The following is an 18,944-nucleotide window of genomic DNA, read 5'->3' as shown; positions in this document are numbered from 1 at the left end:
GTGGATGCTAATGTAACTGGTCAGGTTATGATTGTGACTTATGTGCTCTCATGTGGCTTCAAAGTATCTGTGATATTAAATGTATTTCTTATTGTCAAAGAAGCCCACAAAAAGTAGAAAATTATATACAATAATGAATTACTAACAAGTATTTGTTGGTCCAAGGTCCCATGGCATGAAAATTTCACTTTGAGTTTTTTTTAACATTAATATGAGTTCCCCCAGCCTGCCTATGGTCCCCCAGTGGCTAGAAATGGTGATAGGTGTAAACCGAGCCCTGGGTATCCTGCTCTGCCTTGGAGAAAATGAAAGCTCAGATGGGCCGATCTGAGATCATAAGGAGCAAGGTTACCTGCTTTGCCCGCCCAGAGGAGGGAGGGAGGGAGAGAGGGAGAGAGAGAGAGAGAGAGAGAGGGAGAGAGGGAGAGAGAGAGAGAGAGAGAGAGAGAGAGAGAGAGAGAGAGAGAGAGAGAGAGAGAGAGAGAGAGAGAGAGAGAGAGAGAGAGAGAGAGAGAGAGAGAGAGAGAGACTCTGGACGGAGACCAGTGAAGGCTATTAGAAGCACTTTTCCGGTGATCACTTGCTTTACTGCGCAGCCTCCAACTGACAGAGACAACGTAAATGTGACGTGAGCCACGTGTCTGAAAGTTGTAAGTCTTCTGGTAGCTGTGCCGAGAGAAATCTCAATCATTCCCAGTCTTACAGCGACGGAGAGTGTAGGTATATGTAAGGAGATAACATAAGCACAGGCTAATTATTGCTAACTAACATGCTAGTTAACATTAGTAATTAAACCTAAACAGCTAATGTAAGTCGAAACTGCCTGCGAGCTTCTCCTGTACTATACGGTAATTCCTGTGCGACAGTCGACAAGTCGCTTGGTTATGACACAATCGTTAGCCTATTTTTACAAAAACATCTGCTACGGAGCCATAACGTGAGGTACAAGGTAATGGAGCCTTTTATACATTGTTGTGTTTCTTTAGAAATAAACAATGGACAAATAGAGTCTTTAAACGTTTCAGATGTAAAGTTATTCGCTGTCAAGTGACGTAAAAAAAAAAAATCAGGTCAGTGGAATGCTAACAGGAGGTGATCGCTTTGTAGCAACAAAATGGTGCCATCGGAGGTTCAAGTTCTGACGCGAAGCTTACCCCCTTGGAGACATCATGGCTTTCAAACGAGCAAAGTGGCAGTTGGTCAAGGCCACACCCCCACCCTCCACCTTGCCCCCCAGCATCCAAAGAGCACCATGTCATGGGACCTTTTAATAAATAAACAAATGACGATAGAAACAGAGATGCAGATATAAAGAAGGCAAGGTCTCCCTGTTTATTTTTTACAGAACTATAAAGCATTAGACTTCGGAAGAAAGTTATTAGTTTGAATTGCTTATATGTGATTAAGTGGCCTTTATTTGGTATTAAAAGTTTGTCACTAAAGAAAAGATAAAAAAAAAATAGATGTATGGCCCGGAGAAAAATTCTGTGTTCCAACTTCGAACATGCCTGAGAGATTGTCATCTCTGATCTCTGTCACCAGACCTTCAAACTCGTCTATTGTTTCTATGGCAACAAGGATTAAAGGCCAATTTCCTGCCACGAGCTTGACCTTTTAAATGTCCTTTTGTGACCTTTTTCTGTTGTCACCATCTGATCTCCGTTGGAGAGAAAGAGCCTGAAGTGTGTTTGGGTTTATCGCTGGACAAAAGCCACCACATACCATGCTTAACTCGAATGGGAAACTCGTGTTTATCGATATCTTAGTCAAACTATAAAAGTGTGCAATGTACAGTAGAAGTAGTAGGCTTGTTATGTGTGTTAATATTGTATACAATATTAACACACATAACAAAAAATACCCTATGTCATATATGACAGGGTATTTTTAAAGATACTGTTGCTTCTCTCAGTTCAGTTCAGCTCAAACCCACATGCAGTGCCGTCTTCTACTTATGAAACGTTTTCATTAAAACTGCATTTTAGATCTATGCACTCATTAAAACTTGTTGCCAATGCGTGCCATCCGGCCGATGTGTGCACACTCACTTACACATGCACACAATCATTTTTACCCTTTTGTCAAAATTGCAGTTTTGCCCTCTTTATGCTCTGGTCACACATCTTGATTTTTCTTTTTTGTGTTTGTGGTTTTCTGTGTATTACAAAAGGGTGTGGACTTGCTTGCTGCGTGCTAATGTGGGTGCATTTACTTTATGAATTGTTAAAGGACATGTTTTTAGATCATTAACTTTACGTGGTATGCAGTTGCTTAAAGAAACTCTTGGGAAAACTGAGGCCAATAGTGTATGTTAAGGACAGTGGATAATAGTTCAACTGCACAACCACAACCCATATGATAAAAATATAACTTTGATCAAAACTTTATGAAAGCACAAAAAAAGAAAATGTTCACATGATGGCAGTCCTCAAATAATGATATAATAATAGAATGATATAATATCAGTACATCTACTACACATTATGACTGGGATGGATATTCAGCATAATCTCAATATATTTCCACAGTATTCTTTCCATCAGTTCAACTGCACTGCTACATTTCTCTGTTGCTGTTAAGTTTATCATTTTTGCAGAAATACTGTTCTCACTTACTAATAAATGAATTCTGATTGATAGAACTTTGGTGTCAATATTAAGCTACTTTTCAACTCAACCCTTCCTGCAGGTTTTCAATATAAAAGTCTTCCAGTGAAACCGATGGCTACATTTACAGCAAAAATAGCGATGGCAATGGCAAACAGGTAGGCTTCTTTTTAAAATTATGAACAGGGTGAATTAGAATTAATGACCTGTATCTATTAGTCTCACATAAAGGCCCTGGCCACGATTTCAGAATTTCCAGATTCTCCAATGTGCTTTTATCTGTTTTAATATAACTGTAGATTGATTTACCTTGGGCTATGGGAAGATTTAATGGGCATGTCTCATTATATGCTCATATTTGATAGACATAAAGAAATACTAAAGGGGTATTCCATTGATATAGTATTGCGCTTCCATAAAGTTGAGGGACTCGCAAGAGACAGATTTTGTTTTTTTACGCCTTATCTCGAGAAAATAACTCCTAATTATGAGTTCCTAGCTCGTAATTTTGAGAACAGATCTCGTAATTATAAGATCATTTTAAGCACCTGGAAGGCGGCATATCTAGTTCTGCGCAAAGTCGACAAACTGATAACAATCTCCCATCTGTAGTACTTAAAGACATTAGCATCTCCTAATGTCTCAAACCAAAATAAAAATGGATTAAACTGAACAGGTGAGTCGTAGGCCTATTTGCTTCCATGGCATCAGCTACCCTGAATGCTTCACACAAGACAGCTGTTTTCTGTTGTGAAAATGCATTCATCTCATAATTATAAGATTTTTTCTCAAAATTATGAGTTATTTTTTCAATATTACGAGATAAGGTGTCTACATTTTTTTTCCTATGGTGAATGTAAAGCACTTCCGTACAAAGCGGCAGTGGCTGAGATACCCTGACTTTTAGTACCAAGTATTATTATACAATTATTATTTAAAGTTTTAGTAAATTAGACATTATATTCTATTATTATTATTATTATTATTATTATTATTAAAAGGAAAACCGTAACAGCCTGGACGATGGGAAATGCATCTTAGTCACTAAACATGATTTGTAGTTTTAATAGCTAAAACATGAAAACACAGATTTGGTCCTTTTAAAATGACATACTGCATACAACTGCAGTGGGAGTAGAGGAACTTAAGACAGTGTTGTCATGAAAGAATTGATTCTGTTGTGACATAAGGAGGATGTTATGTTGGACGAATCATTTGAAAGCTACTTAAGAGGGAGATGGATGAATGGACAGCTCTGTGATCCTCCCCTCTCTCATCCCACAGATGCCTCAATCGATGATTTATGGAGGGATTGGTTGAGTCTGGCTGAGCTGAGTGCTGGGAGCGTCTGCCTTGCCTGCTGTCTCTCATTTTACACACCCGAGGGGAGGGCCATGACACACACACACACCCCCACCACACACTTTGTATTTCTTCCGTGGTCCACACACACACCTCGACATACACTCAGATCTTGCTTACATCCTCCATGTAGCAGAGAATGATCAGACACCCATGCATACACGCTGAAGTATGCTCCTTTGCCTCTCACATACGGCGTGGGTGTGTGCTGCGTGACACACACGTTGTGACAGCTGCGTAGCCGAGTCTACCTAAACAGAACAGGACCAAGACACTTTGGCACACAACACTGAATTTATGGAAGAGCAAAAGATTTGCATGCAGAGAGGTTGCTTTCTGAAGGACTGAATTATTTAAAAGCATCTTTTGCCAGAAGAAGAGAGGACAGAAAAACAACTGCAGGAAAGATGTTTATTTTATGTCGTGAATAAAAGGAAAGGTGGGGATCCCTTTGAGCCTTAGCCGTTATTCTGTGGACATGAAGACCGCATTTGATCTGTGATTAAACAAACCGATAAAAACCCTGCAGTATTTTTTATTTTTTTTGTTCTTTTTGTGAGTCTATGTGCCAAAGTGAGTGTGCGTTTGGGCACAGGGACTGCTCCGTATGCTGCAAATGGTGCGAACCCTTGCCCAGTTCAGCATCGCTCTGGAGGAAATGAATGAGAATGGAGAGAATACAGGAGATGAAGGAGGAGGTGGAGAAATAGCGGTGGACAGAGATACTGTGGACCAGTTCAGAAACAACAAGAATGGGAACACCAGCAGGAATTTGAATGGGAATGGACTTTGTGCTGGAAGCCCCAACGGAGAGGTAGACTAGGTGTTTTCTTTGCCGTGGAGATTTGTGGCTTTAGATTTTACTCCATCCAGCCTTCTTCTTTTTCCTCTCATGTTCTCATTCTCTTTCTTCTTCTTCTGCTGTAGATCCTGCCTTTCTTTTGAATTCTTTTTTGTTCTGTTTTTTGTGTATCTCCTTCACTGTCATAGCTCATTCCTTGATTTAACATGTCTGTCTTACTTGTATAATGTGTCTTTCTTCAGATCTCCTCTCTCTGTCTCTCTCTACAATAGAATTAGAGCTGAGTGAATTACATGATTAGCTCCAACATATACTGTCACAAACACTCTTACTACTCTTTGTAGTCTCACGGTCTGTCCATCTGCACTCACTGTCCAGTGTTTTGATGATCTGTGCGTACACGGTCTGTGGTAGTTTTTTCATATATGTATATATTCTATGTTAAGTCCTCTCTAGTAGCATTTCCTTTTTGCGTGTTTGTCGTATACTTCGAGTTATGCATGCATGAGTGGCAGCAAAATCAACAAACACGCTTTGGATTACCTCCACACATGCGTGAATGCACAAACTCACACATACTGCAGACGTAACACATCCGCTGTAGTTCTGCTAATCCTTACAACCAGCCTGTTAATCCACACAAAGGACTGACGTGTATTTGTATGTTGGAGGGTCAAGTAAATCTATGTAAGAGCAGCGATACATTTTCTTATGATGCATATAATTATAGAAGTGTGGAAAATGAGAGCTAACCATTCACCATAGCAAGGACACAAGACTTTCTTAGGCCTGACAGTATGACACTTTTGGAAATCTGTCTTTTCAAATAATTGTAGAACCCCAACTGATAGATCTCTGAATTATTTTCTATTCATATTTTGATCCATAAAATCTCAAACTATATATATATATATATATATATATATATATATATATATATATATATATATATATATATATATATATATATATAAATAAATATATATAAATAAATAAATAAAAGTCAGTTGTCTTGTTTTGTCTGACAACCTGTCCAAAACTTCAAAGATATTTTAATATCATAAAAGAGTAAAACCAGCAAATATTCATATTAGTCAAAATGTATGCCATATTAACAAATCAATGAATCAACTAATCGCTTCTGATTGTATGTAATGCAGTATAGGTACAAAAAAAAAGCTTCTTGGCCAATTTGTGGTTTGATAAAGGCAAATATTGAAGCAGCAGCAGAGGACTAATTACACACTTTAACATAGATGTTTTATGAAGTGATTGTGTGAATGTGAGGTGAGACCAATGTGAGGAGCTTTAGAAAGGAAAGAGTAGGATGAGAGGAAGGGAATGGAAGAGGTGATGATGACGGAGGAGTCGAGAGGTGGATCAATAGTCTGTGTTCGCTCGTCTGAAAGGGAGAGAAAACTATTGGATAGTAGTAGAGTAGGTCAGAGCAGTCTGTGGCATGCAAATAACAATTAGGGAGAACATAGACAAACACAGGCTGTCAAACATAGACACACATAGGCTGTCGCTCACATCTGCACGCAAAATGACATAACCCTGCCAAAAGGCAGAAGCTTGACGAGGAGGTGACGCATGAGACTCTATTACGTTCAGGACCTAGAAACATGAAGATGTGAAAATCAGTCTGTTTACAGAGGTGTGTGTGAATGAATAGGGGAAGAGATGGGTGATGAGGATGCTTTCTCTTTGGCCAAATTCGAGCTGCCTGTTGCTGCGTTCGCCAGTCTGTTGCCAGGGGAAACAGTCATCAGGGAGAGGGGATGAAAACGGCAGGGGTGGAGAGGTGTGACGACAGCAATGAGATGAGAAGAAAGAGCTGTGTTTCCGCCGCTGATGCTTTTAATGAAATCACTTTAGCGCAGATCTCAAACCGTATGGGGTTTGGGGAACTTTTTTCAAGATCATTTTTTTTTACATCATTTGTAGGAAGCTACAAATGATTTTTTTTTAAGTACAAAGTGATACAGCTGCAGTCTTTACAGCTGTGTCCCAGTCTTTTTGTCGGCGGCGTAGGTCACAGAGAGAGAAGGAAGTGACCTTACAAAATATTTGATGGCCCAAAATTAAAAGCAGCTGCGGCACTTGGAAAGAATTGACATTGACAAAATACCACTTTTAGATACTAAATTTTGTGTACAAAACAGGTACAGGATGAAAGGTTGTTGTCTATGCTATAATGAATAAATTACATTCTACAATTGAACACCTTGTATGGCGTTCAGTTTTTCTCATTTAGCAGCCCTCAAACGCCAAGGTGTGGCCTTGTCAAACTACCATGAGGAAAATTACAGCAACGGTTTTGTACAGTTTTATACAAACAAAAAGTAAGCTGCAACACAGTAGTAGCAGTGCTATATTAGAGTGTACAGAACAACATACAGTACACTCACAGCAAAGGCAGACGGTATGTAGTTGATACACCGCATGACCTTGGCTACATGAAACTAAAATAGTTTCTGCCTGTGCTCTGACTCTGGTTTATGTTGTCTTTACGGTCATGCTGTAATGTTTGGCTGCAGTTGTGACAAATAACTTACTTTATGGACCCCCTGTGTCCACACCATTATCAAGACACCAGAGCTCGCAGAGGGACTTATGAGAACATGCTGTACTACTCGCACACACACACTGTACACACTTCAGATCTTTCTCTCCAACACACAGTCGAGGGTTTCTTCTCAGATCTCCTCCAGTGTTAATAAGTGACGGGCAGAATCCTGTGAATCATCTATCCTGTCACAGTTACCGCCATGCCACAGGCTACAACCCTGACTACCGAGTAACGTTCGAGATTGTGAATTGTGTGTCTTAGAGAAAAGAATTACCGGATACTTAAAGGAACACACCGACTTATTGGGAATTTAGCTTATTCACCGTAACCCCCAGAGTTAGACGAGTCGATACATACCCTTCTCATCTCCGTGCGTGCTGTAACGCTGCCTGACGGTTCCAGCATTAGCTTAGCCCAGCACAGATCCTGCAGGTAACTGGTTCCAACTAGCCTACTGCTCCCAATTGTGACAAAAGTGACAAAATAACACCAACATGTTCCTATTTACATGTTGTGATTTGTAGAGTCACAGCGTGTACAAAAAACAACGTAACACGAGACACAGCCATCTTCTAACAGTAAACAAACCGGGAACTATATTCTCAGACAGGCTTGCTGCGAGCATATCACTCCGCCCAAGTACTATATTCTTACTCTCTACAAATCACAACATGTAAATAGGAACATGTTGGCGTTATTTTGTCACTTATTCGGAGCAGTAGGATTGCTGGAACCATTCACCTGCATGTTCTGTGCTGGCCTGATGCCGCTGGAGCCGTCAGACAGCATTACAGCACGCACGGAGATGAGAAGGGTATGTATCGATTTCTCTAACTCTGGGGGTTATGGTGAATAAGCTAAATTCCCAATAAGTCGGCGTGTTCCTTTAACATATTATGGCATACTCTTTGTGCCCCTCTGTGAAATGAGCAGGCTGTGATGTACAGACCTGTCTCTCTAAACAGATCTTAGCTTGGGCTGTTTTGGGCTGATTAAATTACACAAACACATTCTTGCTCTCCAGGCCACATCATTCCTAAGATCTGGGTGGTTAAATAGATCAAAGTTATCAGATTACAAATAATTTGAAGCTGTGATTTGAAGAGCTCTGAAAATAGGTGACTCCTTAGGTTTATGAAAGATAGATACTGCATTATATATATATATATATATATATATATATATATATATATATATATATATATATATATATATATATATATACAGTATATATATATATATATACAGTATATATATATATAGCATGCAATATTAGTTATTCATGCTTGATTACAAAGATATTTAAGCAACGGCATATATTATGTATAATCCAAAATGAGCTGAGACCAAATTTATACAATCACCCGGACCAACAGATTGTAGAAATTAAATGTGACAGGAATCATTATACGTATAATGATTACATTTCAGTTTTATATTACAAGTTACTTATAGATCCTGTTACAAGGTTAAGCTAACCTGGGCTCATATAACAAAGACACACGGCTACTAAAGGCTAGCCTCGCCGGTAACATTATTCCCCCTGTCTCTGTTTCCCTGCGTGTTGCATTTGACGTAAGAGGGAGACCTAAACTGGCCTTGATGAGTGTATACTTTCCCACCTAAGAGTGGTTGTGCTGTGTTAAACTGACTCACCCAGCTGCTGTTTCAATTCGCGTTCTGGAGCCAGGCCTCTCCTGCTATTTACAAAAGTTGTGTTGTGGGAAAACAAGAATAGTCTTTCAGCATCTTTGTCTTCAGTAGTGTTCTCCATGTAGAAACGTGTGGTTTGCCGCCGTCAACACCTGCAATGCCTGGATTAAATCAGATCAACCAACACACCCTCATTCAGTCAGTCTGGCTATGTACATCAGCCTATCAGCTGACACAGACTAAAATGTAACAATCCACTTTATCATAAACATTCAAACCAGCAGTGTTATTTGTGCCTGTGCATCGACATTCATGAGGTGCTTTGCATTGACCATTTATGGTTGAATGTGGGCGTGCAGAGGGTGGGATATAAGGCTGACTCACGTGTTTCCATGTGGACTGTAATTTATAAAGGTTTGGCCCACGTTATCTTTTTTTTTTATGCGCACATACACTTTGAGTATGGATCTTACGCACTTTTTTTATTCATGAGGCTTCAGGTGTCAGGGCCGAGGCTTTGAGTTTCTAAGTTATTTTTTTGTTTTTCTATTTGATATTCATTTTGTCAGTGGTGGCAAACAACCAATGGGCTGTGAGTTCTGTGCCAGGTGTACTAAAGCCCAAATTATACTCTGCACCCATGTGACTAATATAGTTTGAGGGTTCTTGTGATATAAATGTTTATCATACATGCCAGCATATGCAGATGCCTAATGTAGTATAAACAGAACTATGTCCACTGTCTAAGCCATTTTGGAGTATATCTAGCCCTAAAAAGAGACATTTCTGCCAGCTGAAGAGCTGGATCTTTTTCACTGCATTTTTTTAATTGATATAGTCAAGTAATAAATATATGTATTTTTTAATTTAAGTGGCTTTATTGGCATGACTGCATACAATACATGTCAAAGCATGTTAAGCAAGCAAAACTTTATTTACATAGCACATTTAATTCCAGGTGGAAGCACAATGTGCCGCACAATGCGAGAACTACCACGGAATTTGCAACCGCAAACAATATGTGGATAGTGTAGTAGTGACGTAGTAACCCTTGTGTTGACTTCGGGTCACATTGACCCGTTTTAAAATTTTTGTTTTGTATCAGAAAATATGGGATGTAGAAAATGTGTAGACGAAAAATTTAACAATTTAAAACGTTGGAAAAAGCAAAAACAAACGTGGCGTCAAAAACGTTGAAAAAAAGGTTGATGGGAAGGCAGCACGAGACTAATAGGTTTCTCTTATAAATTAGAGAAAAGGCCAGGTGTCGTGAGTGGAATGTAGCTCTCATTAATGGTATTGGTTACACCTGTGCTTAGGCTCGTTAAACTTCTGTCACACCTGTGTCAGCTTAACTCCCTGCCACTGCTTTGCTCAAGATTGTTTAAAGATAATTTCAGTGTATTACTACCTGGCTCTTACTTTTGTGGTTTAGTCCATCTTTCTTATCAGCTTTGATAAAATTGATTTGGAATTTAAACAAACCGTGAAAACAATGAAATCAAATAACATAACTAGACTAGCGTTACTCCCCAACCTCTACCTTGTGAGCTGGACAGGGGAGAAATGAGATGGGAAAACAGTGACTCATCTTGTGTCCTTATAGCACCACACAGTGTGTGACTGTTGTTTTATTACGCTGACTGGGCTCTCTGGTCTGTGGCTTGACTCAGACTGGACTGAGTGTCCTGTCTTCAGCTCTGCTGTTGTGAGAGACCAGCCTTTCCTGTGACCATTCAGCCTCTCAGCTGGGATTCCTATGGTAACCCTGCTAGCAAAGTAGAACTAGCATTCCTAGCATTATTGCACCATGTTGTGTGTGTGCATGTGTGTATAATCAGATAAAGATGACCAGCACAGAACAGAGGAACATTTTCCTTCTTGTTTACCTCATTGTTACACACATACAGTACATGTGTTATTCCTGTCATCCTGTTCCCATCATTATTAACGGAGTCCAAATCACTTTTTGTGTGTGTGTGTGTGTGTGTGTGTGTGTGTGTGTGTGTGTGTGTGTGTGTGTGTGTGTGTGTCCCATGTGCTTGTTTGCCTGTTTCGTAGTGAAAGCAGTCAGTTTTGTGTGTTTTTGTCAGGGAGACCTCAAATAATGATTCAGCAGTCGTGAGAAAAGAGTTCCTCTGCATTCGTCAGTTTGATCATTGTAAATGAGATTTAATTTGCATGAGACATTCATGCAGAGGCTGTTGTGTTTTTGTGTGTGTGTGTGTGTGTGTGTGTGTGTGTGTGTGTGTGTGTGTGCGTGTGCAGCACTGTCAGGAGATGCTGACTGAAACAGCATCTATCACTGCAGTTGCAGCTACTGGGAGAATCCTGCTTTTACTACATATACTGTACACTACATAAATACTGCAGGTTGTAGTATTTCTGAGAGAGCACTGCAGTTCAAATATATAGAGATTACTGTAGTTACTGTCTAGCAATGCAGTTGTGCTTTATGTTTGATAGCATTATTCTCAACAAGTTATCATCTGTTGGCACAAGTGGTTTGATTGATTGTAAGATATAATGCTGAAACCGTTAAAGGTGCTCTAAGCGATGTCATACGTTTTTTTAGGCTACAACATTTTTTTGTCACATACAGCAAACATCTCCTCACTATCCACGAGCTGCCGGTCCCCTGAACATACTGTAAAAAGACGCGGTCTCTGTAGACAGCCCAGGCTCCACAAACGCCAACAAAAACAAAGTGGCCAACCTGGACCATGCAAACATAACAAACCGTGTTCCAGCGTTCAGCCAATAACCGACAAGAAGGATTTGGGGTGGGGGTTGGGGCGGTGGGGGGGGGCTTAGTTCGCTGAAGCACGGAAGGGAGGGGAGGGGACGGGATGAGGAGGAGGGAGGGGCGAGTTAGTCTTGTTTTGTTTGAAAAATACTTTGAACGTCAACAAGAATAACGTTACCCAACATCGCTTAGAGCACCTTTAAGTAGGTAATTAACAGACGGCAAATGATGTGACAATAATTTATCATTTTACTCACTCAACACAAATGCCAAACATTTGTGAATATTTGCAAGATATTTATAATAGTTAATCAATAATACAAAATGGTTTACCTATTTCATATACTTGCATATTATTTTTTTTGTGTGCTGATGGTTAGAAAAACAAGCCGTTTGAAGATTTTCCATTATTTTCTGATAGTGTGAACTTTTAATTGAACAATATAAAACAACATTGACTGTCTTTATTTATAACAAAGAGGTACATAATTAATCTTACAAAAACCCAGAAACAACTGTTACAAACCAGGAGTGTATTAAGTCCATTGAAGACCATTTATTAAAGTTCATTTTTAAATTCAAATGAAATCTAATTCATCTAAAATATTGAATGTCTTTTTAGCTTATTGCTGTTCACATCTTTAATTTTGGTGCAATACTGTCAGAGCTTGACAACAAAAGAATTAAACCTGGGTTTTAAGTCCATCTATTTAGATTTGCAGGTGTGAGATTTACCCAGAAAGATGAGTGTCCCTATTTGGAGGGTAATTGGGGGAGTATAGATGGATGATTACTGCGGTATTGTGTGTTTCCCTCTTTTATTCCTTCCACTCCATTGTGTTTATATCTCAGGGTACAGTAGACTTGGACTACATCTCTCACTCTGTGAAGGAGCAAACAGTGTGGATCTTGTGAAAAAATAATTGGATAAGAGATGAGTCACTGGTGGTTAACGTCAGCCTAACGTTTACTATAAAAACAAAACAATAATGCTTTTCTCTCATTTTAGAAGGCAGGTTTTCCACTCGCAATTACTTTGATGCACTTTTTGACACACTCCCTCTCTCTCTCTCTCTCTCTCTCTCTCTCTCTCTCTCTCTCTCTCTCTCTCTCTCTCTCTCTCTCTCTCTGTCTCTGTCTCTCTCTCTCTCACACACACACTCCTCCATCCACACACCAACTTTCACCCTCGGGTGGTACCCCACAGCACCCCTGGGATCACTTTAGATGCCAAACACTAAACATGGCCTTTCTGGGAAGTTATTGTTACGGTTATTTATAGGGCACAGTGGTGCTGGCAGAGCGGAGCAAGGGAGGAAGGAAAAAACCCTCCTGTGTTTTTGTGGCCTGTGTGTGTGTATAAAAGACAGTGAGAGACATTGTGGTTACATATGCACCGTAGGGTTTTGCCTGTGGCTCCGATTGATATTTACAAGTCGTGTATGGAACCAGAATATTTTGGGAGACTCCCCTGAGACCCCTGAGATAATATTTCTGACTTGTTCCATGATCCTTATATACTCCCCTTGTTATTCTCCCACCTCTCACTCTCTGTCTTACACACACACACACACACACACACACACACACACACACACGCATACGCATAGCCTGTCTCAAGTCATAGGATAGACTTTGTCACATTACAGTATAACTAGAGAAAAGAGGGATGGATTTGTACATTTTATAGCACACACCTTTCAATTGTTGACTTTAAATGTTTGGTGTTTTCGCTTTCTGAAATCTTTTGTTTTTTGTCTGCCCTTCTTCCCGTCATCTGTCTTTCTTTGTCTCTCGCTTTTATTCTCTCTTTTTCCTTCTCGGCCGTAATGTGTTGGGCTTTTTGTTGAATATGCAACAATGACAACATCTTTGCAGTCTTTTCTGTATTTGTTTATAATGTCTTTGACATTAAAGATCTGATATTTCAATCAAAGAGTTGAAGGAACCTAACGTGGTAGTAACCAAAAAGTCAGAAAGTACGCAGTGATTACTTTGCTTCTTCAAGAAGATTAGGCACATTAGACCAATAATTGATTAAAAACACTACAAAGGGGTTTGAGAATTAAGGCTTGCATACAACAAGATTGTTGTCTTAAATGGCTATGTGTTACGATGGAGGCACAGGTGTATATCAGTGTGTTGAGTGCTGTGTGCAGTCTACATTTTGTATTCTTTAGTAGAATGTTCCTCTAACTAATGACGGTATGAATATGTGTGTATAAGATAAATCTACTGTAAATGCAGTGATGATTGACCACCTTCTTCTGTTTTCACAGGACATGAGGAAACATGTGATGATGACCCTCTTGGACACAGAGCAGTCATATGTGGAGTCATTACGCAGTCTCATTCAGGTAACCCATACACATTTCACACTTCTTACATTTCTGGTGTTATAGGAGAGCAACGTTCACTTACAGGCACACACCTTTTTGCGTTTTGCCATCACACATGCGCACATACACAACATGGTGGATTCACAGATGGCTGAGGACATAAATAACAAATGTAGGTAACAAAGGTGTTATGTAATCCACTTATTGTCATTCAGTCAGGCTAATCTGCAAACCCCATCACAACTCACTGTCATCAGCATTATTATCCACACACACACACACACACCACCATCCCCTGTTGTATAACCTGTCACCATTTGCGGTGTGTGGGCGAACAGTGTGTGTGCTTGCATTCATCTGTGTGAAATGTGTGTGTGTGGTTGGGATTGTGCACGCGCATCCCACATGCACACTGATTTTTCTGCGCTTCTCCCTTTACATGTGTTTCTGTGTGTGTGTGTGTGTGTGTGTGTGTGTGTGTGTGTGTGTGTGTGTGTGTGTGTGTGTGTGTGTGTGTGTGGCCACAAAGTGAATAATCCTGGGCTGTGTTTCCATGGCGACAAAGGGAAAGTAAGTGTTACCACGGTGACTGCAGTGAGAGTGCAGATCCCTGAAGGAGGGTGTCAGATGTGGTTCAGCTGAGACAGCTCTACAGCGGCACTTCCCAAAGTTGAAATCGGACTCTTTCTCCTTGTTTCTTTTTTGAGGGGCTTGGGATGGTCTCAAATACCTGGTCTGACGTAAAAAATTAATATGAGCTGTACTAATCAATGTTTTCATAATAACATTGGATCAAATGCCTACATGTATGTGAAAGATGTCGCACGTAGTGTCAGACCCACACACACTGTAACTATCACCGACTCTCCAATCCCCCACAGTCATACTTAGCATTTTAGCCTATTGTAGTTCATAGGAACTAACACAAGAGCAAATATTGAATCAATATCGATTATGTGTGACATAATCGCTGTCACCAGATTGGATTGACTTTTAGATAATGTTACATTAAAACACTACACAGTAGTAGGGAGTCGGGAGATACCTAAAAGATGCAGAGCAAGTAGCTCTGTGGAAGCAGGTTTTGGAGGCCACTAATCTAGAGCTACCCTCTCACAGTTTATTCATTAGTCGACTAATTTCCAGTCAGAGTCGACAATTATAGTCACATCTTTAGGATAACAATGACATTTGAGAAGATACTTTCGCCTTTCATAGGCACTTGTTGATAAAGAGATCATCATTATCAAAGAAGTCAAAAACAATCCTGTCTTTATCAAACTGTGTGTGGCTCCATCTGAATTAAAAGTAGGAAGCTTCCATTAGAACCCGATGTTTCCCTGTGACATAAAGTTACTGGACTCTTATTGACTGTAACATATTTTTAAGATAAATTAGTTAAAGGAAGCTGAATCACTGCTGCATTAAAACATATATCTGTGTCCCAACTTACTTCAAAACAAATAGTTTTAGCCAGCAGATTGGATTAGTCATCAAATGTGTCATGGAGTCAGGCAGTGAGCCGCACACAGTTGACTGGACTGAACAGCTTCTGGAGCCTCGGGTCACATCGGTTTGAATCCATTTTATACAGTAAATTAAATCTCAAAATTTCCCTCAGCTTTTAATGGATTGCTGTGTGCATGTCTATGAGGCAGAGTGTGTCACGCGCTGCTGAAAAACTGATTCATCTACAAAAGTCCATTTTATTGTGTGTATGGAGTTACCTTGAGGCCCGAGTAAAAAGAAAAAAAGAAAAGAAAATCTAATCATCAGGAGAAAAGGAGGACGAAAGGGTGTGAAATTATATGCAGACACAAATTTGATGGAACTACTTGAATGCAGCTCAATCTGTTTGTTACTGTGGCATTTACGCCAACATGGCCGATGTGCATTCACATCATATTGTTCAGACTGCATTTGTGGAGTTGTCAGTGATTCCTGAGTTCTATCTCCCACTTGGTGAAAAAAAACTGAATAGAAAGTGTTACCAAACCTGGAGCAAAATGTCTGCCAACATTCACTGGCAGTTACATCTTGATAACATCCAATATTAACACTTATAGTAATCATCATACAGTAGCTAATTTAAAAGGAGCTATGACAATAATTACATCTCAAAGTTCTCAATGCTAGAAATTTGTCAAACAAATTTCCCTGACAGCCATCTTAATTTGGTGCATATTTAAAGGTACAATATGTAACATTTCTGCTTTAAAATGTCTAAAAATGACCATACCTATGTTATATATTTTTATGAGTTGTGTTCTTACACTATCCCAAATGTTTCCACCAAATGTCAAACCCAGAGAAATCGGTTATTTTATTTGCAGACACGGCACGTTTCCTTTAGTCGCCCATCAGTGGCGTCATATAACCTTTCACCAAGGGGGTAAGCTTTGCTTCAGAACGCAAACCTCCGATGGCGCCATTTTGTTGCTACGAAGCGATCACCTCTTGTTAGCATTACACTGACCGCCATTTTTTTTTACGTCACTTGACTGCGAATAACTTTACATCTGAAGCGTTTAAAGACTCTATTTGTCCATTGTTTATTTATAAAGAAACACGACAATGTATAAAAGGCTCCATTACCTTGTACCTCACGTTATAGCTCCATAGCAGACGTTTTTGTAAAAATAAGCTAACGATTGTGTCATAACCAAGTGACTTACTGTCGCACAGTAGAGGAATTACCGTATAGTACAGGAGAAGCTCGCAGGCAGTTTCGACTTACATGAAATGTTTAGGTTTAATTACTAATGTTAACTAGCATGTTAGTGATCAATAATTAGCCTGTGCCCATGTTATCTCCTTACATACACCTACAGTCTCCGTATCTGTAAGATTGGGAATGATTGAGATTTCTCTTGGCACAACTACCAGAAGACTTACAACTTTCAGACACGTTGCTCACGTCACATTCACTCAGTTGGAGGCTGCGCAGTAAAGCTGGCCATCACCGGAAAAGTGCTTCTAATAGCTTTCACTGGTCTCCGTCCAGAGCAACGGGGTCTATTGGTCCATTGTATATATGTCAATGCCTTTCACCCTCCAGTTGCTCTAACTTCCGTCAGAACACTGGCACCAAGATGATACGTTCAAGAGTAATTGTAAATCATACAATGTTGCAGAAAAAAAATGCTTGTAACCGTAATACTGCTTTTTTTTGCCATTCAGCATCATTTTGTGATTAATTACATCCCACTTTTTATCACAGTAATACAACAGAGACCTTATCTATTTTGAAAGTTCAATATCGATACCAGCTTGACGTTACTACAATGTGCTAATGTTGATGCTAAAGCTTTGCGGGTAACATTATGAGGTTACAACATCGTTCAACACACTAATACAGTTATTTTTTTTAGTATGACTGTTTCGACCACAGCTAACAGGACTGAGCTAACCCACGAATAACTTCACTAGTAATGTTAACGTTAGCTGTAGATAGACGATTAATGCTAATTTAGCCAAAGTAGCACACCCCGGTCTGTCTGCCTCACTCCCCCGGCGCAGAGAGACTCAGTCGGGATGACAGCTGACAACAGCCCCGGTACATATAGCTAGCTAGTTACCGTTAGCCCCCATTCAGCTATCAGCCAGCAACTTTCATTACAGCATCCCCCCGGCCAGAACTTATCTCCAGTGCCTGGTGCTTACGACGCTAACGGCAGTTTAATTAAACGTCGGGAAACTATATCAGACCCAGCACCGAGTCACAACAGCGGCAACATCCATAGCGGTAGCTAGCTAGCTACATCTCCGTAGCGCTACCGGTGTATGTGCCGAAAATCTCCTCCCTACCGAATTTTGCCCCCCTTCGCGTTTAGCTGTCTTTACGGTTAGCTAAATTAACCCGACAAAAGGTGGGTTAAGCACCAAAACGAAAAGTTAAGATTACTGAAAAGTGAAGGGGAGATAATTCCGGGCAGCTGGGAGATGTTCTGCTGCTGCACAACAGGCATCGAACGTCCTGGCTCGCTATCGCGGAGATTTCCCCGAGAATCCCCACCCACACCCGTCTCTCAGCCTCGTTTAGTAGCTAGCTAGCGTTACAACAAACCCCGTCCGCCCCAGTGTAGAAACCATCCAAAGGTGACATTGATATGTGAAATATTTTGTGTTTTAGCTGCTGGCTACTGTTAGCTTGCTGGCTCACTAGCTAACTGGTCAGCTACAAATACAAATTTAATCAAGAAAAACGTAATTATGTTGGGGAAACTGCAGCTATTTTATTACAATAACATGAATAAACGTTACTAAACGTAACGTGAATAAACTTGAACGGGTAAACTTGAACGGGTAAACTTGAACGGGTAAACTTGAACGGGTAAACTTGAACGGGTAAACTCGTCCGTGAACTGAAGCGTTCTAACGATTCTAACCGGCAGCGAAGGTGTTTAACACTAAAAACTCCCATAATTCCACGCAACTTCCCAACGTCATCAAAAGTCCAGTTTTACCGTCCATTGTTTTGGTTGAGAGACCCCTTGCGGCAGAAAGTTGCATTTTGTACGTTTAAATGATTTGAAATGGCCTGTAACTAACTTGTGGTTGTCTTGTCCCCCCTCAGGGCTACATGCGTCCTCTCAAACAGCAGGACAGCGGCTCCATAGTGGACCCTCTGCTGGTGGACGAGATGTTTTACCAGATCCCGGAGATCCTGGAGCACCACGAGCACTTCCTCGAGCAAGTCGCCGGCTGCGTCAGCCAATGGCACGATAGGCAGACCGTCGGAAACATCCTTATTCAATCCGTGAGTAGAGATGACAATAAAGTCTCATCTCCTGTTATCTTTAATATTAAGATATGTAATTCATATGTGTCATTCTTATGAGTTTGAACTTTACAAGTAGTAGGA

At 40.2% G+C, this 18,944-nt stretch overlaps 1 protein-coding gene across 1 annotated transcript in view; it reads left to right on the top strand.

The window, feature by feature from the left end:
• The window catches only part of arhgef17 (Rho guanine nucleotide exchange factor (GEF) 17), a 69,652-nt gene that overhangs the window by 30,585 nt on the left and 20,123 nt on the right, over positions 1-18,944 (top strand). Inside the window, exons 2-3 of the mRNA XM_028571506.1 lie at positions 14,021-14,098; positions 18,657-18,839. Coding sequence (XP_028427307.1) covers positions 14,021-14,098; positions 18,657-18,839 — 261 coding nt within the window. The remainder of the gene's footprint in view (positions 1-14,020; positions 14,099-18,656; positions 18,840-18,944) is intronic.

The sequence above is a fragment of the Perca flavescens genome, chromosome 3 (genome assembly GCF_004354835.1).
Source record: "Perca flavescens isolate YP-PL-M2 chromosome 3, PFLA_1.0, whole genome shotgun sequence".
Taxonomy (NCBI): domain Eukaryota; kingdom Metazoa; phylum Chordata; class Actinopteri; order Perciformes; family Percidae; genus Perca; species Perca flavescens.
This window is presented reverse-complemented; position numbering and strand designations above follow the sequence as displayed.